Source organism: Hippoglossus hippoglossus, chromosome 6 (assembly GCF_009819705.1).
Source record: "Hippoglossus hippoglossus isolate fHipHip1 chromosome 6, fHipHip1.pri, whole genome shotgun sequence".
Taxonomy (NCBI): Eukaryota; Metazoa; Chordata; class Actinopteri; order Pleuronectiformes; family Pleuronectidae; genus Hippoglossus; species Hippoglossus hippoglossus.
The window spans coordinates 11,408,886-11,436,595 of NC_047156.1; the positions used below are offsets into that span (position 1 = coordinate 11,408,886).

At 43.4% G+C, this 27,710-nt stretch overlaps 1 protein-coding gene across 13 annotated transcripts in view; it reads left to right on the top strand.

Annotated features, from left to right (window-relative positions):
- Positions 1-1,384: 1,384 nt before the first annotated feature.
- The window catches only part of pclob (piccolo presynaptic cytomatrix protein b), a 58,935-nt gene continuing 32,609 nt past the window's right edge, over positions 1,385-27,710 (top strand). For 7 of the 13 annotated variants that reach the window (XM_034587279.1, XM_034587281.1, XM_034587286.1 and 4 more), the window contains exons 1-14: positions 3,257-3,398; positions 4,872-6,165; positions 6,601-7,431; positions 9,112-9,930; positions 10,056-10,582; positions 10,622-10,958; positions 11,115-12,047; positions 12,296-13,189; positions 13,454-14,305; positions 14,580-15,431; positions 15,699-16,928; positions 17,195-18,421; positions 18,645-19,646; positions 19,922-20,962. In XM_034587279.1, coding sequence (XP_034443170.1) covers positions 5,122-6,165; positions 6,601-7,431; positions 9,112-9,930; positions 10,056-10,582; positions 10,622-10,958; positions 11,115-12,047; positions 12,296-13,189; positions 13,454-14,305; positions 14,580-15,431; positions 15,699-16,928; positions 17,195-18,421; positions 18,645-19,646; positions 19,922-20,962 — 11,589 coding nt within the window. In that variant the 5' untranslated portion in view covers positions 3,257-3,398; positions 4,872-5,121. Of the gene's footprint in view, positions 1,509-3,256; positions 3,399-4,871; positions 6,166-6,600; positions 7,432-9,111; positions 9,931-10,055; positions 10,583-10,621; positions 10,959-11,114; positions 12,048-12,295; positions 13,190-13,453; positions 14,306-14,579; positions 15,432-15,698; positions 16,929-17,194; positions 18,422-18,644; positions 19,647-19,921; positions 20,963-27,710 lie in introns of those variants that run through there. The other 6 variants (XM_034587282.1, XM_034587283.1, XM_034587280.1 and 3 more) reach the window with 6 other exon arrangements.

Below are 27,710 nucleotides of genomic sequence, written 5' to 3' on the forward strand. Positions count from 1 at the left end.
AGATTCTGTAGGTGAATATGGGTGCATATTCACATTTGAGCAGGCTGTGGTTGCTCATAGAGAAACAGTCCATTTGTAGAGCAAAGGACGCGAAACTCTGTCTTTTTTTAATTGATCTGCATTCATATGCAGAGAGCTGTTTATAGAGATTAGCCAAAATTTTCGTCCCAACCTAGAACACCCAAAAGCATCGCTGATATTGTTTTGGGAGGAGAGGTCAAACATTTTATATGTTCTAGAAGACTCTTAATCAAATAAATCCAAACAAGCTACATCTGGTTACCTTCTGTCTCTTACTAGTATACTGCTAAATTGCACTACAGACAAAGAAGCAGAGTTAGTGACGATATCCATCTCCCGAAACTCCTTAATTCTGGGTGTTTTCTCAAGGAAACTGCTTAAATGAAAAAAATAAAATGATACTAAAAAGGCCTTTGAGAGAAATGATATCTCTGTCCCGCATGTTAATTCACTCCGAACACATGTGGTGAGGCAGACAAAGAAACCTGCAGGCGAAACGTGTTTTAGCATCCAACCTTTTCAAATTGTTCCCCATGACTTGAATTCATTTCACTGCTCGGCACACAGGAGCAAATGATCACTTCGGGGGTTCTTCTCTCTGAATGACCGAGTGATGCTGTTTAACTCTGTGATGCTTCGGCTGACGTGCGACTGCGGGATCTACATCTGGTCTGGCGTTATCAGAGGGTGTGTGGGAGAAAACACGATTTGTGACAGTGGGTATTGTGTCCTTATTGCATTTAAACTGACAAGCGGAGGGAGATCAAAAGAAAAGAACATGATGGTGCCGCATCTGGTGACTGCCGCCCGTCCCACAGTCGTACGCAACAGTGTAGCTTGACAAACACCACTCACTCGTACAGCAGGATGAAAGCAGTTTAACAACATCACAGAAACGTCAATGATTAACAGATTTTTTTTGTTTAAAATGACAACCGTAAAAAAAACAACAGTCACGGATCCCTCTCAAAATATGAAGTGGTCCACGGCTTACACAAAACATCGGTTACATCTCCCCAACAGATAATTAGCAATGACATGTCGGGACATCATCCTTGATTGACAAGTTCTATTCGGAAAAAACAGGACGTGGATGTTTGATGACCAGATGAGGTAGTCATCAGCAGTCAGAGACTACTTAAAGGATTTCCTTCCGAGTGCAGAGCTACAGCCTCTTTCCCCAGATGGAGATTGTGCTGATGAATGTTTCCTGTGTGTGTCTGCAAGCCAAATCCGCCGCTTTCCAAACCGAGACCGGAGCTATTCTGCCGCTCACGCATCACGCATGACGTAACTGTTCCACACGCCCACACACCACTTGCTCTCCATCCTTCCCACACATCACATTCCAGCTTGCCACGCACCGAAGAGGAGTTGGTCCGCTGTATATTGTGTGGAAATTAATATGCAAATGTGGTGAATGACTGATGATAAATAATCATAGCGAGAAAATTGTCGTTTTTCTGGCAGAGGGGTGATCCGTAGAGGTGAGGAGCTTTTTTTCTTCTAATTGTACTGGTGGAATCTCCTGTTGCTTTTATATCAAGTTTGCTAAACCCAGATTATAATCTGTAAACCAATTCACAGGAATTGCTATTCATGCTACTTATGTAATATGCGAGTTCTTACAATAGAATTTGACATTTTAAAGAGTTGTATTAAGATACTGATGCTTCTCGAGGAGGTTTATGGTAATCATTAGGATGTCAATTCATCTGGCCTGAGCAGGAAGGAGAAAATAAAACAGCAGCCCGTTTTGTTTATCAGTCTGACACGGGATGAGATCGCCCGGATTGTCTCTTCACATATCACATCTGTTCTGCAGAGTAATGCCAGACTGAGAGGGCCTGTGCCAAAAGAAAAGGCAGGTTGCTCAGGCTGAAGTGGTGCTTTGTGCCTGTGGGTGTTCACTTCCTGTAACATACATCTCCATTAGGCTTTCTGTAAAACTAAAATGCAAACAGCAGCAACAACTTTTTAATTCAGGCCCGAGAGGAATTGTCTAGACAGTGTATGGACCATGGAAGCATAGAATTCCGCAATGAATTATCTTATATGTCATTACCTTTGTGTCCAGACATTTTGTCTTTACACATAAACTTATGAACTCCAAAACCAGGAGCTGTGTGTATTACTTTGGGCATTTTTTGCACGCTGTAGGAGGAATGTCTGTATGGATGGAACAGTTTACTAGGTTGACAGAAAGTAAGAAATAGGAAAAGGCAATTTTAATGGTGGATCTGTGATGTTTTGCTAAAATAAGTTGTGTAACTCTGAGAGCTATAGAGCGAAACAGTGACCGCCCACTTTTGGAACGGCTCTGGTTGTGGAGGTAAATTTCACATTCATTTTATCCATTGATGTTTCATAAAACCCTTTTATGTTTTAAGCCTGAGACCAGGCCGACCAACTACGAGGTCAGAAGGCAAAGGTACAAGACGATGTATTTTAATATTTTTAGAGTGAAGGAGCTATGCTTCCCAGAACATTGCAAATGATTCCTTTTCAACTACTTCCAGCGAGCTTCCTTAATGTTGTTGTTGATACAGTGTTGGAATGCATTACAGTTTGTGTCGTGAATGTACGTATATAGTGTTTTTTAGCCGATCATAGCCGAAATTATTTTCATCGTTGAACGGTAACCATGAGTTCCACTAATCAGGGATTCAGCTATTACACTCGAGGATTGTGGGTAGTGTAGTACCTTGGATGGTTGCAATATTATGGCTGTTATTATCAAAATCTCTATTCAGAAAATGAAGCGTATTTTACGTTCCGGAACCAAGCTGTTGAGCTGTATAGGCCCTTTACATATACGATTTAAGATTAGGCCTGAATGATGAACAATATTTACTGTTTCATCATTTCAGGTATAATACAAAATAACTTGTAAACATAACATATAACAAACAACTCACAAATAAAATACAAAGGAAAGTGAAGGTGATCTGAGCTTATAGTTAATATGATGTAGTTCCCATTTCTCAGCACAGTGGGAGCATTAGCACATTATCCCTCTCTGATCACCACGGTGACATTTCATATGTCAACGCTAGCAGAGAAAATGTGCAGCACATGTCCGCATGTGGGTAAATCTCCAGTCGTTTGCCGCTGATAACGCGTGGCTCCCGGGGAAATAAATCGCCTTGTCCCCTTTAATTTCAATTTCCGTGCGTGATATATATTGTGATCACCTGTCAGACGCGGCGCCTGCGCACTGGGGTGTGGGAGGCGGAGTGGATGCTGATCGCTCTCTATCCGCTGCCTCGTGCCCTCCATCCTTTGGGCGATCAGACACACACGAACCGGGGGGGAGAGGACATCCGAGGAGGTTTATATGTGGCGAGTATGGGGACGCAGATCCGCCGCGGATGAAGGTACGCGCTGCGTCGGTGCCACTGGCACAGTCCATGTCAGTGTTTGACATTGTGACCGTGGAGGGTGAAGGATGCTCGGCTGCAGGATGCTTCGAGAGGAGCGGGGGGGACACGGAGGGGATTATAGATGGTATTTCGGGAAATGACACCGATGGCAGAGATTTTTTTTTATCCGGGTTTCCTCGTTGATTTAAGCTGATTTGAAATAAATCAGCATTGTAACCTGTACTATGCAGACTATCCCGAAAACTGAGCAGGTCAAGGACACACAAATGGGTGATAATGTGTTTTAAAGCTCCGCTCACCCGTGCGCTAAGAGCTGTCAACACCTCCGACCCTCTGCAGACTGATGTTGTCGGGTCGAGCTGCTTTTTCATTTGGATAAAACGCTGTGGATACATCACATCCACTCATTCAGCGATGGATGAGCGATTACCGCTGGTGGACTGAGCGTAGTAAAACCTTAAATCCAGCTGTCATACACAAGGCTGCATAGGCTAGGAAAAAATACTCATCACAGACCGGTTCTGCCCTTGATGCTGCTTTAAAATAAATGTTGGTATCAGTAACATATTAACTTGCATGTTTTCGATGGGCCCCTACCCGGATGTGCCTGCAGTTTCTGCAGAGAGAGCGCTAGATTTCCTGTGTTTACTCGTCCTCTTGCTGCTGTAAAACATGTCCTGCATGAGATCCCTCACCCCCCCACCCCCCGACAGTCCACCATTTAAGTGCACGGACGTGAGGGAAACCAGGGGGTGTGATGAGTCAAATTCTTTCACAGTGGAAGAACAAATATATAGTATTTCAAACCTGTGATTCCACCTTAAATAGTCTTTTTTTTTTTAATTGTGTGTGTAGTACCCAGGTCTGTTGCACATTGGTCCATGTTGTTGCTTTCTGAGAGGAACACACGTTTGTAAAGGCTGCGATGCTCTGACTCTGTCCATGGTCCTGAAAGCAACAGCTGGAGCAGAGTAAATCAGAAGGAGGCTGAATCATTAATGGCTTTCTCTGTACAAAGGCGACCATTGCTATGCAAATGATGATCGTTTCAGCTGGAATGAGAGTCAATTCTATTTATCAGACACTGTGCTGTGGCTCAGACGACGTTTCTTTACATTTGCGCTGCATTCGCATGTTAATTATATCGCAAAATGCGCTGTTTACGGATTTAGATACAGATGCACCATCTAACAGCAGCATGGCATTATGTAACACACTGATGCTCCTAAGTTGATTACAATCTGTCTTATTTTGGGTAGGGATGATCAAACCTCAATTCTAAACTTAAATAGTGAATCAGAGGGTACGTGATTTCATGTATTTTTTTCCTTCATCCAAAAAACAGGCCATTTAGTTAACAGCCCTGGCTCACGCAGTACTGTCAATGTGCTTCACAAATGATCACACTCTTTTGTCTTGTTCCCTCTTATCTCACACTTCCTCTCTCTGTGTTTCTCGTGCATTCAGAAAGTCTGGTGTAGATGCTGAGCCGGAGGAGAGCCCAGGGAGCAGCAGCAGCAGCAGCAGCACAGGGGCTGTAGATGCCCTCTCAACAGCCCCTGCCCAAGTCCCCCCACAGGCCTCTGTGGGAGAGCCAGGACAGAGAGGAGACAGCTCCTGCTCTGACTCTGACAGTCCCGTAGAGTCCAGCTCCAGCGAGGAGGAGGAGGAGGACAACGAGGAGGAGGAAGAAGAGGAGGAGGAGGAGGACCCAACTATGTTCTCTTCAAAGTTCCTCAGTGGGGCCAATCCCCTCAATGCTGTGTCCTCCGCTGTAAATAAGTTTGGCCTATTTGGAGATGATGGGGAGGGGGATAAAAATAAGAAAGCACCTCCCCAACAGGGAGTGAAGCCATCTGGAGAACAGCAGCCAGGAGCAGGCCCTGGCAAAGTCCCTCAACAGCAGCAGGGACCCCAAAAGTCAGGCCAGGGGCCCCCTATGCAAAAGAACCAGCAAATTCCTAAACAAGGGTCACCACAGCTGCACGGGAATGGAAAGGCTGGACTCCCAAACAAGCCTGGTGGGCAACAAGCTGCTCCGAAGGCAGGGGGACCGCCTGAAAGCCAGCTTAAAGGGGAGCCACAAAAAGGTCTACCTAAGGGCCCAATGCAGCAAGGGTCACCTAAGCCTGGAGCTCATCAACAGATTCTGCCTAAGAGTGGAGCACAACCAGAATCTCCAAAGGCACCATCTCAACAACAGGTTCCACCGAAGACAGGGATGCAACAACAAGGGCCGGCAAAGTCTGGTGCACAGCAGCAAGAACCAGCAAAGACTGGGCTGCAAGGCCCCTCAAAGGTTGGGCCACAACAACCTGGCTCGCAGCAAGGGTCACCTAAAGTAGGACAGCAACAGCAGGTGTCACTAAAAACTGGACCACAACCACAGGGCTCACCTAAACTTTCACAGCAACAGCAGGGCTCCCCAAAAGTTGCACAGCAACAACAGGGCTCATCGAGGGCAGGACAGCCGCAGCAGGGCCTCAGGACTACAACCCAGCAGCCGTCCTCTGATAAACCTGGGCCTCAGCAACAGGGCCCCAAGGGACCTGGTACACCTGGCCAGTCCCGGGCAGGGTCTTCATCACCTGCAACAACCAAAGCCGGATCTCAGTCAAAAGGAGTAGCTAGGTCCCTTTGCCCAGTGTGTAAAACAACAGAACTTAATATGCATACCAAGGAACCACCTAACCATAAAACCTGCACACAGTGTAAAACTCAAGTGTGTAGCTTTTGTGGCTTCAGCCCTCCAGACTCCGATGTAAGTAGTGGTTTGAAATTTTGCTTTTATAAAATAACTTTAACATTTTCATGTGACTATGATAACTGAATGTGCATGTATTTCATGTCTGTGATGTGATAGTACAGCACAAATCCTATGCTACTAACGTGATGTAATCTATTTGATTGACAACGATTCAGTGCAGACTAATTGGCGAAAGGTCATTCAATGTGAAGCGTTGCTTATCTAATATGATTTAGATTTACTGTTACACACTACACCTACAGTATTAGTCACTAAAATTCTATGCAAACCTTCCAACACTGCTCTTAGGCTGTCTTAAAGAAATTTAAAATTAAGCATTTTATGCTATTTGAGATGCAATGTTATTATTAAATGTATTTATCATTTTCTTGAAATTTATTGACATCAGTTTTTCAATGTCAAAATCGATGTATTTCTTCCTTTTTATAGGGTCGTGAGTGGCTTTGTCTTACCTGCCAGATACAGAGAGCTCAAGGGACTTCTGAACCACCAGGACCTCCCATGAAAAAGCCCACACCCAGCAAAGTTCCTCCTGCTCAGAAGCAGATGCCATCTCCTGCTGCACCTGTCAAAAAAGAGATGTCCTCACCTGGTTCACCTCAGAAAATGCAGTCTAATGTTCCGGCCAAGGCTCAAGCTGCTAAGGGACCAGAGAGTCAAAAACAGGCCAGTCCATCACCTGCTCAGAAAATGACACCTGAGATCCAGAGAGCAGCTGGGTCTCAAAAACCGGACCTGACTAGTCAAACTGGACGTAAGCAAAGCAGTGCCACCCCGGCTCCCAAGCAGGAGTCAGGAACTTTATTTGGCTTTGGTGGTGCTAAAACCGAACCTGCAAAGACTCAAGAGTCAGTGACTGGGAAAATGTTTGGTTTTGGTTCCATTTTCAGTTCTGCTTCTACTCTGATGGCCTCATCTGTTCAAGATGAGCCCAAATCCACACCACCGGTTTCTCCTAAAATGCAGCCTGCGAAGGAGACCAAACCAACGTCTGTCCAAATGTCAGACCAAGACAAGAGAAAAGCGCCAGCCCAGCAGCAAAAGGCTAATCCAGCAGGGCAGGGCAAAGTGGAAAAGGTTCCATCTCAGACTCCACAGGCTTCCCACAATGCTCTTAAAGCAGGCCAGTCCACTTGTCCACTCTGTAAGGTTGTGCTCAACGTGGGCTCAAAGGATCTTCCCAATTACAACACCTGCACTGACTGCAAAAGCTGTGTCTGCAACCAGTGTGGATTTAACCCCATGCCAAATGTTAAAGAGGTAAGACTGGTAATATGTGTTCAATTAGCTGGATTGACAGAGTTCCACTACAGCTTGTATATCAGTGGCATAATTTAGAAACATTTTTTCTCATAAAATTGTATGACCAAAATAGTATGACATGGCGTTTACCTACGCCAAGGCCAAATAATCCTAATATATAGTAATATAAGAAGAAAATAGCCGGATAAATTTCTAATTTACTTTGCAATTTCTATTTTGCAATGTTGAGGAAAGTGATTAAAACACCTGGATCTGCCACTTTAACCAGATCTGCTTTAAATATGATGCAAATCAATCCTGTACATTTTGCATAATCCTGCTAAAAAATAAACAAACAAATCCCCACATTTGAAAACCTAAACCCTTCAGTGGAGCTAATAAATTGCACCATGCCAATTTAATCTCCATCAAAATTAGAGTGGTGTTTGCCTTTTTTTTCTGTGCAAGCCATCACCACATCCAGTCCTTGGGCTAAATTTGCAGAATCGCAAAGACATCTTCACTCCATATCCTACTCACACGGCCTCTAGTCTCTAAATAGTGAGGAGACTGTGTGTCAAACCCTTTGACAAAACCCTGGAAGATGAGCACTACACTCACACAAAGAAGAAACTCTGCACATCTCGAGTGGCACTTGTGTCTTTCCCTTTAGTCTTAAAATACGCTATGAAAGGAGATTATTGTTTTGAAATAAGATTAGTGTTTTTATAGAACTCAAAGAGACAATTGGTGCATTGAAAATAGTTTTAGCTTTATTTTTCGATCTACACACACTGTTAAACACTGTTTCAGGAGTTTAGTCAAAGAGACTTGCTAATAAAGCTTTATGAAACACACACACACACACACACACACACACACACACACACACACACACATATATAGGGTAACTGGACATGGCATCTTTCAGGTTATCTGATGCACAAAGGACTTGACACTTGACTCTGAAATTCAATGCACACTTAGTTACTACAGTTAGTAGGCTAGGGGCCAAGGGCAGCCCAAGGCTACTGCTGATATTGCTGCAACCTATGGCTAAAACAGTGGTGAACCAAGATCAGATCATTCTGTGCTTTTAGCAAACTCTCTGTGAGAGTGGATGTTTTGATATAAACCACTAAAACACTGTCATTACTGTCACGTTGGCTTTATAATTTGTAGGTTAAACAAGTGGCGGGGGTGCAGGGGTGTTGTGTTTACTCTCACAGTTTTGTATTTGGACAATTAGTTGACTAAATTTAAATTTAAATACATTCCATTAAATACGGATATCTGATGTGCAGTTTTCTTAAATGCTGTGCTAAACAGTTGATTCTAACCAAAACAAAAACAAGGACCAGGCTGCGTTGTGTTTTTGGTTGTTTGTCTTCATACAAATTTACAACATTAGATGTGCCCCACCAGCCACATTACTACAAGTAAATATTCCTGCCAATCTAAATTGCTGTGTATTGCTGCTTACAGAGTGTGCTCCCTGTCTTCCATATGCATGATGCACTATTACCATGTGGCATTTGCTGTATATACTGTATGTAGGTGTGTTATTCTGTTCAGAACAGGGCACCTAAACCCTGAAAAAAGGAACATCATTTTGTATCTGTTTAGCTTTCTTTATGATTATGAGTATGGTAACTAAAACATGCATATGTAAATTTGTGTATTTCTTGTTTTTTAAAGGGGAAGGAGTGGCTGTGTTTAAACTGCCAGGTCAAACGAGCTACTGGATCAAGTGAACCCCAGAAAGACGGATCTTTGGTCACTTCATCTTTAAAAAAGACAACTACACAGCCAACACTTCTTAATAAGTCAGCACCAGGCAGTCCTCAGAGAAAAGGCTCGACACCAGCAACACAATCAGCCAAGGCTGAGGTTGCTAAAGTACCAGATGTTCATAAAGAGGCCAACCCAGCTCCTGGTCAGAAAACACCTCAGGAGAGCAGGAAAACTGGTCCTCAGAAACCCCCAGAACAGACAGGCCAAACTGCACAAAAGCAGGGAAACGCCACTGCAGTTAAACAACAAGATTCAGGAGGCTTCTTTGGTTTTGGTGGTTCAAAGAGTCAAACTGATGCTACAAAACCTGCCGAGTCAGTGGGTGGAAAGATGTTTGGTTTTGGATCCTCCATCTTTAGTTCTGCATCCACTTTGATTTCCACAACTGTTCAAGATGAGCCCAAATTTACACCACCAGTCTCTCCCAAAATTACACCCTCAAAGGACCCCAAATCCCCCAGGAAACCAGATCACCAAGAGAAACAGAAAGAACCCCAGCAGGCCAAGATTCCTCCATCAGTACAACTGAAAGACGACAAAGCTCCATCAAAGCAATTATCAGCATCCCCGCTCATTTCCAAAGCAGACCAGTCTACCTGTCCTCTCTGTAAACTGGAACTCAATGTGGGCTCTAAAGACCCTCCCAACTATAACACCTGCACAGAGTGCAAAAACGCTGTATGCAACCAATGTGGATTCAACCCCATGCTAAATGTTAAGGAGGTAAGACTATACGAATACTGTAGAAATGACTTAAAACATAATTTTTTATATTATTAATAATTTTGAATCATATGTTTCAATCAACTGATCTGCATTTTTCTTATTTATTGTTTGCCCTGATATAGGTGAAGGAGTGGCTATGTCTCAACTGTCAGATGCAGAGAGCACTAGGAGCATCAGAGCCTCCAGGAACCCCCATGATGAAACATCAGACCACACCAAACAAAGTTATTGCATCTGCCAATTCTCCAAAGAAGGAGAGTCACCAAGTAGACAAATCTCAGAAGACAGACATTCCAAAACCTGCCGAAACTAAAATAAATGAGGTCTCTGCACAAGTCTCTCCTCAGAGGAAACCATCAACTCCAGCAGAGCAGGCGGCAAAGGTGGCAGTTGTGAAAGGACCAGTAAGTCAGAAACCGGTCAGCCCAGCTCCAGGTCAGAAAACTCCACAAGATGGCCAGAAGACAGGTCCTCAGAAACCGTCACAACAGACAAGCCAAGCTGGTCGTAAGCAGAGTAGCAGTGCGTCAACGACACAAGAGGAATCTGGGGGGTTCTTTGGATTTGGTGGTTCTAAAGCTCAACCCGATGCTGCGAAGCCTGCTGAATCACTGGGTGGAAAAATGTTTGGCTTCGGTTCTTCCATCTTCAGTTCTGCATCAACGTTGATAAACTCAGCTGATGAATCCAAAACAACACCACCAGTTTCTCCCAAGATGCCTGCTGCGTCGGCAACCAAATCCCCTCTTGCTCAGAGACAAGGGCAGGAGAAGAAATCTGAGCAAGTCCAACAGCCCAAGGCCTCTCCATCACTACAGGCCAAAGTAGAAAAGGCTCCACCTGAGCCTTCAAAGGGCTCAGCCGCTTCCCCAACTATTCCCAGAGTAGGGAAATCGACCTGTCCTCTCTGTAAGGTGGAACTCAACTTTGGCTCCAAGGAACCTCCCAACTACAATAAATGCACAGAATGCAAAAACACTGTCTGTAACCAATGTGGATTTAATCCAATGCCAAATGCTGCAGAGGTAATAATAGCACGGATTCCACACATATCATTTACACCATAACACAAAACTGTAAATGGTAAAACACGACCAACCAATGAACAAAATGACATCATGAACTCTATAAACCAATATTTTGATGCACATTTTAATTTGACTTGTTTTTTCTTGTTGCAGGTTAAAGAATGGCTTTGCCTGAACTGTCAGATGCAGAGAGCTCTCAGTGCATCTGAGCTCACTGGACCTCCTATGAAATCTCACACTGCAGCTAACAAAATTCCTCCATCTGCTGACCATCCAAAAATACCAGTGGAAACTTCAAAGAAGGAATTATTGAAATCTGACAAACCTCCAACGCCTGTTACAGTACGAAAGGAGGGGTTCACACCAGGTTCTCTTCAGAAGACACCAACTACAGCAGGAACACCGGCAGATAAGGCTACTAAAGGACCAGAGAGTGACACAAAGGCTCGTCCAACCCCTGACCAGAAATCCGGTTCTCAGAAATCAAGTGACCAGGCAAGTCAGCCTGTGCTAAAGCAGACGACAGTGGCCCCTGATACACAGCAGAAAGCAGGAAGCCTGTTTGGCGCAAGTGGTCCTGTAAAAGGGCCCGATACTTCAAAAACAACAGAGTCCGTGACTGGGAAGATGTTTGGCTTTGGCTCCTCCATTTTCAGCTCAGCATCCACTTTGATATCATCTGTTCAGGAAGAATCGCGGACTACACCACCAGGCTCACGCAAGATGTCTGCACCAGCACAAGTCTCTCCCAAGATGTCTGCTCTCCCCAAGATTTCTCCAAAAGGCACACCAGCAGTTTCTCCGAAAATGTCGCCAGCAAGAGAGGCTAAAACTGTTACTCCGAAGCCAGAGCAGGAGAAGAAACCAGAGGTATCCCTCCCGGGCAAAGAGGACAAAGCTTCATCACAGCCAGGAAAGGCAGCAACGGTGCCACAAATGCCTCCAAATGCAGACAAGGCCACCTGTCCACTGTGTAAGGCGGAGCTTAATATCAGCTCGAAGGATCCTCCAAACTATAACACCTGCACTGAGTGCAAAACCACAGTCTGTAACCAATGTGGATTCAGCACCATGCCTGTAAGTGAGGTAAGCAAATGAAAACATCGACATCCTCTGGGACAAAAAAAGTTATTCACATGCATGTAAAATATATTTTCTGTTAGCACATTTAAATGCTATTGATATTTGTCAATTGATGTATGATCTGTGACCCTTTCACAATGATATAATTAACCCGTAGTGAATGATATACATTTGTATTTACTATGTAATACTTGTGTTATTAGTAAATATTGTAAATTAATCCATAGCCAACTGTCTACTGTTATTTTCAGGGAAAAGAGTGGTTATGTCTCAACTGTCAGATGAAGAGAGCAGTTGGAGGATCTGAGCCCCCAGGGCTTCCAACAATGAAATCCCAATCTTCACCCGGTAAAGCTCCTTCACCTGCTGCAGTCCAGTTGAAGGATTCCTCCAATCCACCTACACAGATGGACAGTCCAGGCCCTGCTGTGCAAAAGAGAGAGACCTCAGAATCAATCTCACCACAGAGGAAAGAGTCGACACCATCAGCACAGTCAGGAAAACCTGAAACTCATACTTCACAGTCAAAACAAGCCAGCCCAGCACCTCAGGCTAAAACAACACAGGAAAGACAAAATAAAGGTCCAGAGAAGCCACAAAATCAGACAGGCCAACCTGGAAGAAAGCAGAGTAATGTTACTGCAGAAACACAGCAAGAGTCAGGAGGTTTCTTTGGCTTTGGCGGTTCTAAATCTCAACCTGATCCTGCAAAGCCTGCAGAGTCATCAAGTGGGAAGATGTTTGGCTTTGGTTCTTCAATCTTCAGCTCTGCATCTACATTGATAACATCAGCTGTTCAGGACCAGCCCAAGACTACTCCACCAATTTCCCCAAAGATGTCCCCTGCAAAGGGGATCAAATCCCCTGCTGCCCAGAGGAAAGAAGATCAGAAAAATACAGAACAACCCCAGCAGACAAAGGCACCCCCACCGGTACAGGCCAAAGTGGACAAAGCCCCATCAGAGCTTCCAAAGGCTGGAGCAGGTTCCCAAGTAGCTGTCAAACCAGGCCAGTCAACCTGTCCACTCTGTAAGGTTGAACTCAACATCGGGTCTAAGGATCTGCCAAACTACAGCAACTGTACTGAATGCAAGAATAATGTCTGCAACCAGTGTGGATTTAACCCTACGCCAAATGAAACTGGGGTAAGAATATAATTTTTTGTACATATTTGTATTTCTTTTTTATTTTAGTGCTGACAAGATGTAGAGAGTTACAATACATTTACTAAAATCATTTATTATGCATGTTTTTGTTATTTTCTTTGAATATTTAACATTTAAATCCAATTTACTCTCCATTGCAAGAGTTACTTTATTCCAGATGTTGAAATAAAACATTAATCCTACTCCATAGTCACCTGAACACAAACCACCTATTAATGGAACCTTTTTTATTTTATTTGTTAGGTGAAGGAATGGTTGTGTCTCACTTGTCAGATGAAACGAGCTCTTGGAGCAGCACAGCCCCCTGGAGATGGTTCTGTCAACAGTCAGATGCTTGCAAAACCTCAAAAGAAAGATATAATCAGTCCACCTGAACGGGAAAAGAAAGAGTCATCAGCACCACAGTCACCCCAAAGGAAAGCGTCTGCAACAGCACAGCCAGCTGCAGCTGAGGGTGCCAACAAGAGAGAGATTCAGAAACAGGCAAGCCCAGTTCCTTCTCAGAAAATGCCACTGGAGCCCCAGAAAACGACAGGTCTTAGTAAATCACCAGACCCTGCAAGACGAACTGAACGTAAGCAGAGTGATGCCACAGCAGTGAAACAAGAATCAGGAGGCTTCTTTGGTTTTGGTGGTGGCAAAACCCAAGTCAGTGCTGCAAAGCCTGCAGAATCATCAAGTGGGAAGATGTTTGGCTTTGGTTCTTCAATCTTCAGCTCTGCATCTACTTTGATGACGTCAGCTGTTCAGGACCAGCCCAAGACTACTCCACCAGTTTCCCCAAAGATGTCTCCAGCCAAACAACTCAAATCCCCTGCTGCCCAGAGGAAAGAAGATCAGAACAAGCCAGAACAACCCCAGCAGACCATGACACCCCCATCAACACAGGCCAAAGTGGACAAAGCACCGTCAGAGCTTCCAAAGGCTGGAGCAGGTTCCCAAGTAGCTGTCAAACCAGACCAGTCTACCTGTCCACTCTGTAAGGTTGAACTGAACATCGGGTCTAAAGATCTGCCAAACTACAGCAACTGTACCCAGTGCAAGAATACTGTCTGCAACCAGTGTGGATTTAACCCTACGCCAAACGAAACTGGGGTAAGAATAGAAAAAAATATTCATATTTTTATAGCTTTATCATTTTAGTGCTGACAAGATGTAGAGAGTTACACAACATTTACTAGAATCATTTATCATGTTCAAATTATGCATCTTTTTGTTATTTTCTTTGAATATTTAACATTTAAATCCTATTTAATCTCCACTGCAAGAGGTACTTTATACCAGCTGTTGCAATAAAACAATAATCCTACTCAATAGTTACCTGAACACAAACTACCTATTAATGGAACCTTTTTTTTTCATTTTTTAGGTGAAGGAATGGTTGTGTCTCACTTGTCAGATGAAACGAGCTCTTGGAGCAGCACAGCCCCCTGGAGATGGTTCTGTCAACAGTCAGATGCTTGCAAAACCTCAAAAGAAAGATAGCATCAGTCCACCTGAACGGGAAAAGAAAGAGTCATCAGCACCACAGTCACCCCAAATGAAACCGTCTGCAACAGCACAGCCAGCTGCAGCTGAGGGTGCCAACAAGAGAGAGAATCAGAAACAGGCAAGTCCAGTTCCTTCTCAGAAAATGCCACAGGAGCCCCAGAAAACGACAGGTCTTAGTAAATCACCAGACCCTGCAAGACGAACTGAACGTAAGCAGAGTGATGCCACAGCAGTGAAACAAGAATCAGGAGGCTTCTTTGGTTTTGGTGGTGGGAAAACTCAAGTCAGTGCTGCAAAGCCTGCAGAATCAGGAAGTGGGAAGATGTTTGGCTTTGGCTCTTCGATCTTCAGCTCTGCATCTACTTTGATGACGTCAGCTGTTCAGGACCAGCCCAAGACTACTCCACCAGTTTCCCCAAAGATGTCTCCAGCCAAACAACTCAAATCCCCTGCTGCCCTGAGGAAAGAAGATCAGAACAAGCCAGAACAACCCAAGCAGACCATGACACCCCCATCAACACAGGCCAAAGTGGACAAAGCACCATCAGAGCTTCCAAAGGCTGGAGCAGGTTCCCAAGTAGCTGTCAAACCAGGCCAGTCAACCTGTCCACTCTGTAAGGTTGAACTCAACATCGGGTCTAAGGATCTGCCAAACTACAGCAACTGTACCCAGTGCAAGAATACTGTCTGCAACCAGTGTGGCTTTAACCCTATGCCAAATGTCTCAGAGGTAAGTGAGATTCACTCAAGATATTTGTGTCAACAATGTGTATTCCATATATACACATTTTTATTGTATTTACTTGACACACAAATATATTGCAAACATTTATAAGCTGATCATATGGTATTCCATCATATAAAAATATAGAAATGCACTCCGTACAAACAGTACAACATGCTGTCAGTTGTATGGGCTATACTTACATTTCATCAAACAAATTTACAGTAAAAGGTTTACAGACATACTCATACATATGTGGGTTTTTTTTCACAGATGAAAGAGTGGTTGTGTCTAACTTGCCAGATGCAAAGAGCTCTCACAGCAGCAGAAACCGCTGAACTTCCACCGATGAAACTCCTGGCATCACCTAACAAAGTGTCCACGCCTGCTGCTGCCCAAACAGACAGCACTGCTCAGCTAAAGACTGATGGTATTTCCACACAAAAAGCAGAAGTGCTAGAAAAGAAACAGAAAGACATCCCAACGCCGGCTGCACCACAAAAAGAAGAAACCAAACCCCTGATTAAAATGGACATAGACCAAACACCAACCACTGCCTCATCAGTTGCAAAAGAGACTGAAGGTACTGTTTCAGCTCCAAAGAAAGAGGAGAAACCTGATTCAACATCTGCACCTCCCACCAAAGTGACAGATGCTGTCGTTTCAGACCTCAAGAAACCACTGCCTGCTCAAGCGTCCCCTGTCAGCACAGATGATGAAATTAGTGCCCAGAAGAAAAAAGAACTCACTCTAGCAACTTCTGTAACTAAAGACGAGTCAGAAAAGAAAGAGGAGAAAGCTGAAACAGTTCAGAAATCAAGTGATCAAATATTAAAGTCATCTGAGGAAGCACAGTCCCTTCAAGCCCTAAACAAAGAATCAAACCTTGTTGAAACATCTCATGCCAAAGCTGCTCAAGCAGCAGCAGCACAGCCAACACAGCAAGAATCAGGGCGGTTCTTCGGCTTTGGTAGTCCTAAATCTCAGCGTGCTGACTCAAAACCTACTGAGGCAGTGACTGGGAAGGTGATGGGATTTGGTTCATCCCTTTTCAGCTCAGCATCCTCTTTGATAACATCTGCAGTTAAGGAGGACTCCCACACAACACAGCAAACTTCCCGCAAAATGTCTGTCCCTGGGCAAGTCTCTGACAAAATGTCAGGATCTCCGAAGTCCAGCCCGCCAGTTTCTCCAAGGATGACTTCAAAAGAGCTCAAATCCCCTGCTGCCCTGAGGAAAGAAGATCAGAACAAGCCAGAACAACCCCAGCAGACCATGACACCCCCATCAACACAGGCCAAAGTGGACAAAGCACCATCAGAGCTTCCAAAGGCTGGAGCAGGTTCCCAAGTAGCTGTCAAACCAGGCCAGTCTACCTGTCCACTCTGTAAGGTTGAACTCAACATCGGGTCTAAGGATCTGCCAAACTACAGCAACTGTACCCAGTGCAAGAATACTGTCTGCAACCAGTGTGGATTCAACCCTATGCCAAATGTCTCAGAGGTAAGTGAGATTCACTCAAGATATTTCTGTCAACAATGTGTATTCCATATATACACATTTGTATTGTATTTACTTTCCACACAAATATATTACATACATTTATAAGCTGATCATATGGTATTCCATCATATACAAATATAGAAATTCACTCCGTACAAACAGTACAACATGCTGTCAGTTGTATGGACTATACTTAAATGTTATCAAACAAATGTACAATAAATGTTTAACATACATACTCATAAATATGTGTTTTTTCTTCACAGATGAAAGAGTGGTTGTGTCTAACTTGCCAGATGCAAAGAGCTCTCACAGCAGCAGAAACCGCTGAACTTCCACCGATGAAACTCCTGGCATCACCTAACAAAGTGTCCACGCCTGCTGCTGCCCAAACAGACACCATTGCTCAGCTAAAGACTGATGGTATTTCCACACAAAAAGCAGAAGTGCTAGACAAGAAACAGAAAGACATCCCAACACCGGCTGCACCACAAAAAGAAGAAACCAAACCCCTGATTAAAATGGACATAGACCAAACACCAACCACTGCCTCACCAGTTGCAAAAGAGACTGAAGGTACTGTTTCAGCTCCAAAGAAAGAGGAGAAACCTGATTCAACATCTGCACCTCCCACCAAAGTGACAGATGCTGTCGTTTCAGACCTCAAGAAACCACTGCCTGCTCAAGCGTCCCCTGTCAGCACAGATGATGAAATTAGTGCCCAGAAGAAAAAAGAACTCACTCTAGCAACTTCTGTAACTAAAGACGAGTCAGAAAAGAAAGAGGAGAAAGCTGAAACAGTTCAGAAATCAAGTGATCAAATATTAAAGTCATCTGAGGAAGCACAGTCCCTTCGAGCCCTAAACAAAGAATCAAACCTTGTTGAAACATCTCATGCCAAAGCTGCTCAAGCAGCAGCAGCACAGCCAACACAGCAAGAATCAGGGCGGTTCTTCGGCTTTGGTAGTCCTAAATCTCAGCGTGCTGACTCAAAACCTACTGAGGCAGTGACTGGGAAGGTGATGGGATTTGGTTCATCCCTTTTCAGCTCAGCATCCTCTTTGATAACATCTGCAGTTAAGGAGGACTCCCACACAACACAGCAAACTTCTCGCAAAATGTCTGCCTCTGGGCAAGTCTCTGACAAAATGTCAGGATCTCCGAAGTCCAGCCCGCCAGTTTCTCCGAGGATGACTTCAAAAAAAGAGGCCCAACCTCCTGTTGCTCCCGAACAACCTCTGGAAAAGACACCAGAGCAGGCTCAGCAGACCAAGACTCCACCATCAGGACCGACCAAAGTGGACAAAGGTCCATCAGAGCCTGTAAAACCAGAAGCCTCCCAAGCTTCCACTAACGTGGGCCAGTTCTGTCCACTCTGTAAAGCAGAACTTAACATTGGCTCCAAGGATCTACTCAACTACAACATCTGCACTGGATGCAAAAGCAATGTTTGCAACAAATGTGGATTTAGTCCTATGACAAATGTAACAGAGGCAAGTAAATTGACTAAATACTTTACTTCATGTATAATTCATTGCAATCAATTCGCTTATTTGTGAACTAATTTTCCTTGTTCTGGTGTCCTTTGTTGGAATCTAGTTATTTCTTTATAATATCGGTTGTTGTCACTTCCAGTATCTATTGTGAACCAATAGTTAAGGAATATGTCATCAACAAATACAATGATTATCGCTCATGTTTTTTGCTTTGTTCTAGGGGAAGGAATGGCTTTGTCTCAACTGCCAGATGCAGAGAGCACTTGGAGCTTCGGAACCTCCAGGGCTTCCCATGGTAAAACCACAACCTTCACCAAGCAAAAATCTCCCTGCTACCATCCAGAAGACAGAAATCCCAACGCCAGCTTCTCATGAAGACATCCCTAAACCTCCCACAACCAAAAGTGAGCTTGTTACTGTTGTCACCACCAAAGAAACTGAATCTCCGGCTCTTGGTGGTCCAGCAAAGAAAATTGCCCCTGAAGCTGCTCCAACTATAACAAAGACTGGGGAGACACCAAAAGAGCAGCCTGGCAAACCCCAGCCGCAGCCTGCAAAGGCTGTGACTTCTACCACTAAATCTGCTCCTCCACCAGATATAAGGTCGGGAAAGCCACCTCCACAGCAGCCTCCAAAAGCCGGGACCTCTCCAGCCAAATCTGTACCCCCAACAGCTCAACCTGCAAAACAGGAGTCAGGAGGCTTCTTTGGGTTTGGTGGTCCTAAAACACAGCCTGCTGCAGCAAAACCTGCTGAGTCAGTAACAGGAAAAATGTTTGGTTTTGGGTCATCTTTCTTAAGCTCTGCATCCACTTTAATAACATCGGCCGTCCAGGATGAACCTAAAACTACACCACCGACTCCACGTAGGTTGTCGACTGCAGCCCATGTCTCTCCTAAAATTACACCACCACCTTCTCCTAAAATGCCACCTGCAAAAGACACCAAGCCACCTGCTGTCCAGAAAACTGATGAGAAGAAACCAGAGAAACCACTGCAGGACAAGACGGTTCAAGTCAAAGTGGATAAAGCTCAATCTGTGCCCCCCAAGGCACCAGCCGACACCCAAGGTGCTCCAAAAGCAGATAAGTCCTTATGTCCACTGTGTAAGGTCGAACTCAACATGGGCTCCAAAGATCCTTCCAACTACAACACTTGCACAGAATGCAAGACGATAGCCTGCAACCAATGTGGATTCAATCCAATGCCAAATGTGGCAGAGGTAATGCACCATTCTCACAACAAAAACAGTAATATTGACAGAATCCATAGTTTTCATACAGCAGTTTTATTCTGTATTTCTATCTGAAATCATAACATTTCACAATATTTTTTAAAGTAGGCTTGATAATATATTATGTGAGCATACACTCAAAGTGATTTGTCAGTGATTAAATCACTGTAATTCTGTCCTGTAAGATATTTGCTCATGATTTGTATATCAAAACTGTGTGTTGTCAGGTGTTTTTCATCAGTTTTCTATACATTTCTTTTTAGATAAAGGAATGGCTTTGTCTGAACTGCCAGATGCAGAGGGCCCTAAGAATATCTGAGCCCACTGGACCTCCTGTAGCTAAACCACAGCCCTCCCCAAGCAAGGTTTCTACACCTCCTTTGTCTGAACAGAAGACTGTGCCAACATTAGACCAGAAGGATAAATCCACGGAATCTACAACAGTCAAAAAAGAGGTCACTCAAGCAACTCCACACAAGACAGAAGCCCCGAAAGCTGAGCCCCTCCTGCAAACTGCAGTCCAAACAAACGCATCACAGCGAGGTGCTATACAAAAACCACAGGTGGTTTCAGGTACTGAACAAGGACGGGGCAAGGATTTAGCTGTTCAACAGCCGCCTGTTGAAAAAGCCCCACAAGTAGAGCTTTCTCAAATTACAAAACCAGAAGCAAAGGCAGGTTCTGCAAAGCAAGAAGTTGTGAAACCACCACAACAGCCATCAAAGTCTGTGAAGCCTCCTGTGAAATCTGCAGCACCACCAGCCCCGCCTGCTAAACAGGAGTCAGGAGGTTTCTTTGGCTTTGGCGGTCCTAAGACACAACCTGCTGCTGCAAAGTCTGCTGAGTCAGTCACTGGGAAGATGTTTGGCTTTGGCTCCTCTATCTTCAGCTCTGCATCTACACTGATAACCTCAGCTGGTCAGGATGAACCTAAAACTACACCACCTACTCCACGTAAGATGTCCACTACAGCCCCTGTCTCTCCTAAGGCTACACCTCCAGTTTCTCCGAAGATGCCCCCTGCAAAGGAGACCAAGCCACCTGCTGCACAGAAATCAGAGCCACCTCAGCAGACCAAGCCCACTCAACCAGCACAGGCAAAAGTAGAAAAAGCTCCACCAACGCCGGTAAAGTCTACGGAAGGGACCCAAGTTGCTCCTAAGAAAGAACCGTCTACCTGTCCACTCTGTAAGGTTGAACTCAACATAGGATCCAACAATCCTCCAAATTACAACACCTGCACCGAATGCAAGAACTCGGTGTGCAACCTCTGTGGATTTAACCCCATGCCTCATACAGCAGCGGTAAGAGCAACTGTCAGTTTCATATACTTTCTGTCCTGCTTGTGTTTCAACTTCATCCAGGGATTGAGGATAACAGTATTTACATTGTACTATACATCATATAGCAAATATATTCAGGTTTACAATGCAGGGAGCATACAGCAGCATTTTGACATGAAACGTTTGGAGATTTAGTTTTGGTCATTAGAGGAAAAGATCATTTAACTGCTCAAGATCAAGAGCAATGTCATTATTCTAGCTGTTAATTAAAAAATTCCAATGCAATCAAACACACCATCTTTTCAGCTGGAGTATGCAGGCTTCAGTATTTGTTTTTAGTTCTTTGTCTTTTTTGCTTGTCTTTTTAATACTTTGGAATATTCCTCTGCAGTGTTAAGGATGTGAAACTGAGCTTGGTGTTCTGACTTAAAACACAGCTCTCAATAGGCAAAATGTTGTTCCGTTGTTGATTTGATTTTCTTGATAAAAGAATATGAATTATATTTGTTGTTGAATGCCAGATGATGGTGTCGCAGAATAGGAGACCTTGATTGATTTTCTTTGACCTTGACTTTAAACAATGTTTAGTGTGTTTTTAGTTAATGTAATGTATTTTAATTATTGACCTATGTTGAGGGATTTAAAATAAAATAAAATAAACACAATGCAGGCTACATGGTGGCAGACTGTTGTGGCTATCTATCCACTCAGGTGGCCAGAATTGTTACATAACAGCTCATTAGAGGGGTGCTCCAGCCGACCAGCAGCACTGGAAATGTATTAAAGTGATTGAGCGTTGTGCAACAGCATTAGTGGAATGGGATCTGCTGCCGTAGCAGGCCAGGGACCAGGGAATCTCTAGTCCCCGTGAGAGGTCTTAGATGGCAAAGCCCTTTGATATGCCAATACAGTGGAGGGGAAATGGATTATGTCCAACACAACACGTCGGAGAACATTAGAGCAGCAGACATTGCCTTCCAATCCATCTGCTAACTAACAGTGCAGCTTCATGTACTTCAACAATTTCCCCTACATATTATGTGGGTGTTAGTAAAACACATGTGTACTTGCTTTACCTACGTGAGTCATTGGTGAAATAGCTGTGTGTCATTTAAGATCCTGTATGTATGGTGCACTGATACGTCCAACAGCCTTTTGCCCAAACAGCTCACATTTGCATTTGGGTCATATTAACAGTTTTTTCTTAGATCAGTAGAGAATTATTTCAAACACTGAGCTGCAAGTATTTAAAATGCAATTGTAATTGGATCATGTCCGACAACAGTGTCAGTCATTTCACTTGATGTCTTTAAATAACGTTATTTTGATGGCCATGCTTTCCTATCACTAGAGAGAGTTATTTTGTTAATCAGTAGAAGACACAACAGATGCGTGTGTTTAAGTCTTGCATTCTGGGAAAGACTAAGTATTTGTGCCTGACAGTTGTTTTTATGATAATGGAGGACAACGTTTTTGCATTTCAGTTGACTGTTAGAAAGGGAATGTGAGCACTATTTCCCCCCCCACTCATTTCTTTATTTATGCCAGTTTCCCAGTCACACTTACGTAATTGACACTTCTCACATTTTTCTTCTTTTCGTGGACACCACACAGGCGAAGAGCCCGAGGGTAGATGTTAGATGGGGGAAGGGACAAACATGGATGATTGCTGCTGTGTGTACAACATGGATTCATTTCTCATAATAACTGAAGCAAACAGAAATAGCTCGGCCTTAGCGCAACCGGATAGGATGAGCCACTGTGCTTATTGCTGTCCTACAACATTCATTTTCCGTGGGTTGCCAGTTCTCTACCATGAATGCATGTGGGTTTTTTAGATTTTTTTGCAAAATGGCAGAAATGACTCCTTTTAAAATATTAAAAGGACTTGTAAGGTTTGAAAGGAGAGGAGGCCACTTTAGGCAAAGTGACTGCTTGCAGCAATTCTATCCATTTTTCCTTTTGCCTGCTCCGCTTCACCTGATGCCATCAAAAGCCTGGGAGTGACTGTTGTCTGATAACTAGGCCACACGTGTTTTGTGCTTTGCCAGCTAAAGCTTTGTGTGTGACCTCCGAGACAGTATGAATGACGTTGCCTCAGTTTTTTTTGCTTACTCTTTCGGTGACAAAGCAATAATCGTGTGTTTATATTTCCTCATATTTTGCCCTAGAATATTAGACTGTTGTAAGCTCCATTGGATACATTGTGCAAACCAATCAAAGGAAAAAAACTACTGAAGATATTTTGCAAAGCTTCCACAAGAGACTGATGCTTAACAAGATGCATTATGTCTGAATCACAAGCAGAAACTCTCCTTAAACTAGCAACATGACTCATTTCAAACATTGTAATCAGCCTTGATGTTTCCATCTCTTTTCTGCTGCAGATCAGGAGACTACAAACTGTTGATCCATGATTAAGGAAGACACCCCTTAGTGCACCTAGTTCAGTAAAACATACTCATTCTGAGACCAAGCACACTTTGCCTGCTGCGTCTTCTCACAGCCTTGTTTAATGGGCTAACAGTGGTAAAACTGATGATGTGCTCTGGTCTTGATGCTGTGTTTAAAACATATTGAAATGCTCATACCAGACTGAATAATTGAATTATCCCTGTATTTTTTTTATTTCCATTGCTCTCAGTTCTTACTCAGCACATATTATTGCATTACTCGACTTAGCTCTTGATGGGATATAGGATGTTTTCATGTGTCATGACATTTTGAAGGCTACGACACTTATCCTCCAAGCTCCAATGATCTCCCTCTTTATGAGAAAATGATCCACGTAGCTATTTAATACATTGCGTGGTTTGTTGTCAGAGGAGAAGGAATAGGACCTCCCTTAAGAGGTTCAGCTTTGTTTATGTACCTCCCTGTGTCTTTCCATATTCTGTCTGCTTTCCATTAATACCACACCCTCCACTCTCTTTTCTTACCCAATCTTTGCCCATAGCACCCTGCCATCGAATGAAAGTTTGCTGATGCACCATTTGTCAGACTGGAAAAAGCAGGGGCTGTATTTCCTTGTCTTTAGAACCGAGCACTCTGCTTATTACAAATTAGTAGGTCAACATTCTCTATTATCAGGGGGCTTGATTTATGAAGGGTTCTGCACTGTGGGGGCTGCTGAAAGCCAAGTAGATTAGCCAGCTACAGCTTGTGCCAAAAGCATCTGCCAGAAAATCAATAAGAAACTTACTAGCTCCAGTATCAACAGCAGGGAAGCAACGAAGAAGGGCTGAGAAACTGTGATGCAGGCCCCAGACAAAAGGTCAGCCCTTCAGTCTAGCTATCATAAAATGTAAATTACAGGACCAGTCAGAAACCCAGAGACTGGTGTCAAAACACATTAAAAACACAAAGTTCTGTACAAATAATACTTGACAAATTACTGGATCGATCCATTTCTGGAACCACATACCGGTCATCCATAATGCATGGTGAGGTGTAACAAATGTGGGACACAAATGCTAATATACACATTTGATGGAAGTAATAAAAAAAAGAACTATGGTATCATAAAAAGTTTTAATGAAATCTGTGCCCTGCGTTGGTTCCTTTCCTGCACAAATGCATAAATGATGCATGAACTAAAGAATGTCTTTAGCTGTGAACAAAGACCAAAGAGAACATGGATTTTTTTGTCATGAAGCTTAGCAGAAGCAGAATGACTGTGTCAAGAGCATCGTTTTCATGACTGCTGTCATTGTGAAGGTCTAGTAACCAGCTCACAGGCTAATCGTGGGGAGCAGCCGCTCCCACAGCTCTCTGCTTGGAACTCCTGCTCTGTAGTCATAAAACAGATTTAATTAGACAAAAGGTTGATGGCCATTCTCCAAACCCTGTGGCTCTGATGCATGGCTCTGGGACTGTGTGGCTGTGAGGTAGTGCTGAAAGAGACTGTGATGCGATTAGGTCTTTTTGATGACTGGGATTTTTCTTTCTACAGTTTGGTTTAGAATGAAGAAATTGAATGAGTTATCAGATACAAAGTTGTAAATGCAACATGCATTTCCATACTACTTTGCCTCTGTCCATCTGTTCATAGCTGGGGTTGAAATAAGGTCAGCTATCCTGCAGAGACAAGGACCTGTGCTCTACCAGCCACTGGAGCGGTGTGAGGGGCAGGGCCATAATGAGATTGCAGGAGAGGGGGAGTATAATAGACCAGTAAAAACATTCAGGAATATACTGGCACGGCTCATCAATCTGTGAACAATGTCGTTTGATCGTTCTCTATCAGTCTTTATTCTCTCGACCACTCAGAGGAAAGCAGAATTAGAGTGGGGAGTGCAGCACACAGTTTAATGACTTAAGTAAACATGAATATTTTATATGTTAATTTCCGTGTGCAGTTATCTTCAATGGCTGAAAATCTGTTTTGGAAAGTAAGGTTTATGGCACATGTTAAAACATGCTACTGGAGTTATGTTTGTTTAAACATCAATCACTTTGAAGAATTATAATCTTAAATGTGTGCCGTTTTCATTTTGTCCAAACGTTATGGTAATGCCAGCTTTGGATTTTTATATGCAAAGAAAGGATATATTTTTAAACACCCTTTCCTACAATATGGCAATCTTTTTTACATTTAATTTATTTTCCTTTTAACAGTTATAAAGATAGCATCACTTCATTTGAGATGCCTCTGATAAGGCCGCTGCACTGGGCATATGAGATGATTAGAAAAAGGACCGAGCGCTGGAGTATGTGATTACTAATACAACACGTGATAAGCATTTGTCAGTGGCCTTGGTAGTGACTTGATTTTGCAGATTATCATTTGTATGCACAGGAGCCCCTTGTTAGCTGGGATTACATCCTGCAAGCGTGGCAGAGGTAGAGAAGTGGAAGGATGTGTGGGATTTAATAACTTTGACAAATGTTAAAAGCTGAATTCTGGGACAGAATAATCTGCACCATTATATTAACTATTTTCAGAATTCTATTCTGTAATGAACAGAGGCATCATTAAATTTTTACAGAGAAAAATAAATGACCCTCTTGGAGATTTAGCTTTACTGTAAAACCATGTAACTTATAAAACTGAGCTTGGGGCTGAGCTTGCATCAGATCACAGGGAATGGAGGGTTAAATGGTTAATTGGTTTACACGCTTATCAGCACCATGCACTATGCTGGTGAGGCTTTGTTTACTACTGTGGGGAACAAACAGGATTATTATATTCCTGACTGAACCACAACTGACTAAAAAAAGCGTCTTATTAGTCAAACTGCAAGCATCAGATTTCTTAAGTCAAGCAGAAACACACACACACACACACACACACACACACACATATATATATATACAGCAATGCAGCAAATCATTGATGGTTTTCTAGCATGCTACTGTCAACAGTCTCAGTGTAGGAAATGAGCCTATATATTTTCAATCATATTGCATTTTCAGTAGATATATGCAACACAATTTTAGTTGTAGGTATAAAATATATGAATTTAAGTGAGTATATTTAAATATTCCTTGGAGCCTTGCCTTTCTGTTTAGGATCATGATCACAGATGTTACAGCAGTGTGATATTTTAGGCTTGTTAATGGGAACCAAGAGGAAATGTCCAGCACAGCTGGATTGTAAAAGCACCCTAAGCCAGCGTTTGACAGAGGGCAGATTACATCACTTATTAAATCTCAACTCAGCACATGCGCCTGTGAACTATGATTTATTTACGTCACTAAACCAGTGCTAATCTCTAAGATAATGTGTATGCTGGGGGACACATCCTCTTGTTTATAAAGTGCATCCACATAAGTGTGCATCTGTGGCCATTCTGATTCCATAATGACAATTTGTTCTGATACTTTATCTCATGGATAAAGCAATTAAAACTTAAGGTTTTCTCACAAACAGAATATGTATGCGATGCATTCTCCTCCTCTGCCCTGTGTTCCAGACCTGCTCTGCCTGGCTCTGCAGAGGCAGGCGCATTGCTGTGATTTGGTCTGCTAGGCTGCCACAGATACACCGCTTCATCTGTTGACAGTTTATGCTTCTCCACCTTAGCTGTTCTTTAATGGAGCTTCGATGTGATAAGAAATGTGTCTGTAGGGAATTGAATTTGGAAGTAGTAGCATTGGTTGTAAAATGTGATTAGCTCTTTTGCAAGGTAAGCATTTTTATGGCTATCTTACTAGTTCCCGTTTAAGTTCTAGTGCAATAGCAGTAAGCATGATGATATGATGGAGCACAAGCTTTATTTGAAATGTTAGTTATGATAATATTCCTGTGTAGCTGCTTTGGTTGTTTAATTTGTCCAGCAATGACCATGTATAGGGAAGACTGAATTTCTATTACTTTGAATTCTATGGTATTTCTCGGTAAAGTTGGCTGTTGTAATGTAGACAGGTGGAACTGATGCTGTGATGATCTCGCTGGATGAGAAAGTGAGTGCACGGGCGGTGATTGGATGATAAAAAGGTACCTGCTGGCATTTTGTGGTGACTTTTTCCTGGGCTATGTCTTCCTGCCGGGGGGGCTGAGACGCTGTATGCAGTGTGGTCGTTTTGGCGTTGTGTGTGAAGTTTGGCTGCATTTATTCCAGCATCTGTCTCTGGATTTGCTGCGGCAGGTGGACAGAGTTGCCAGTGACGAGCCGACTGTTGCTTCAGACGCTCTTGCTGTGTTGGGGGAGAGCCAAGTGTCGGGGGAGGCGTCTTGCCTTAACATATAGCCAGTTGTGCTGGTGGACTGCTATTACCAGTATCCTGTGGGAGCTTGGATGTATAGTGTAGGGGAAATTCGACCAGG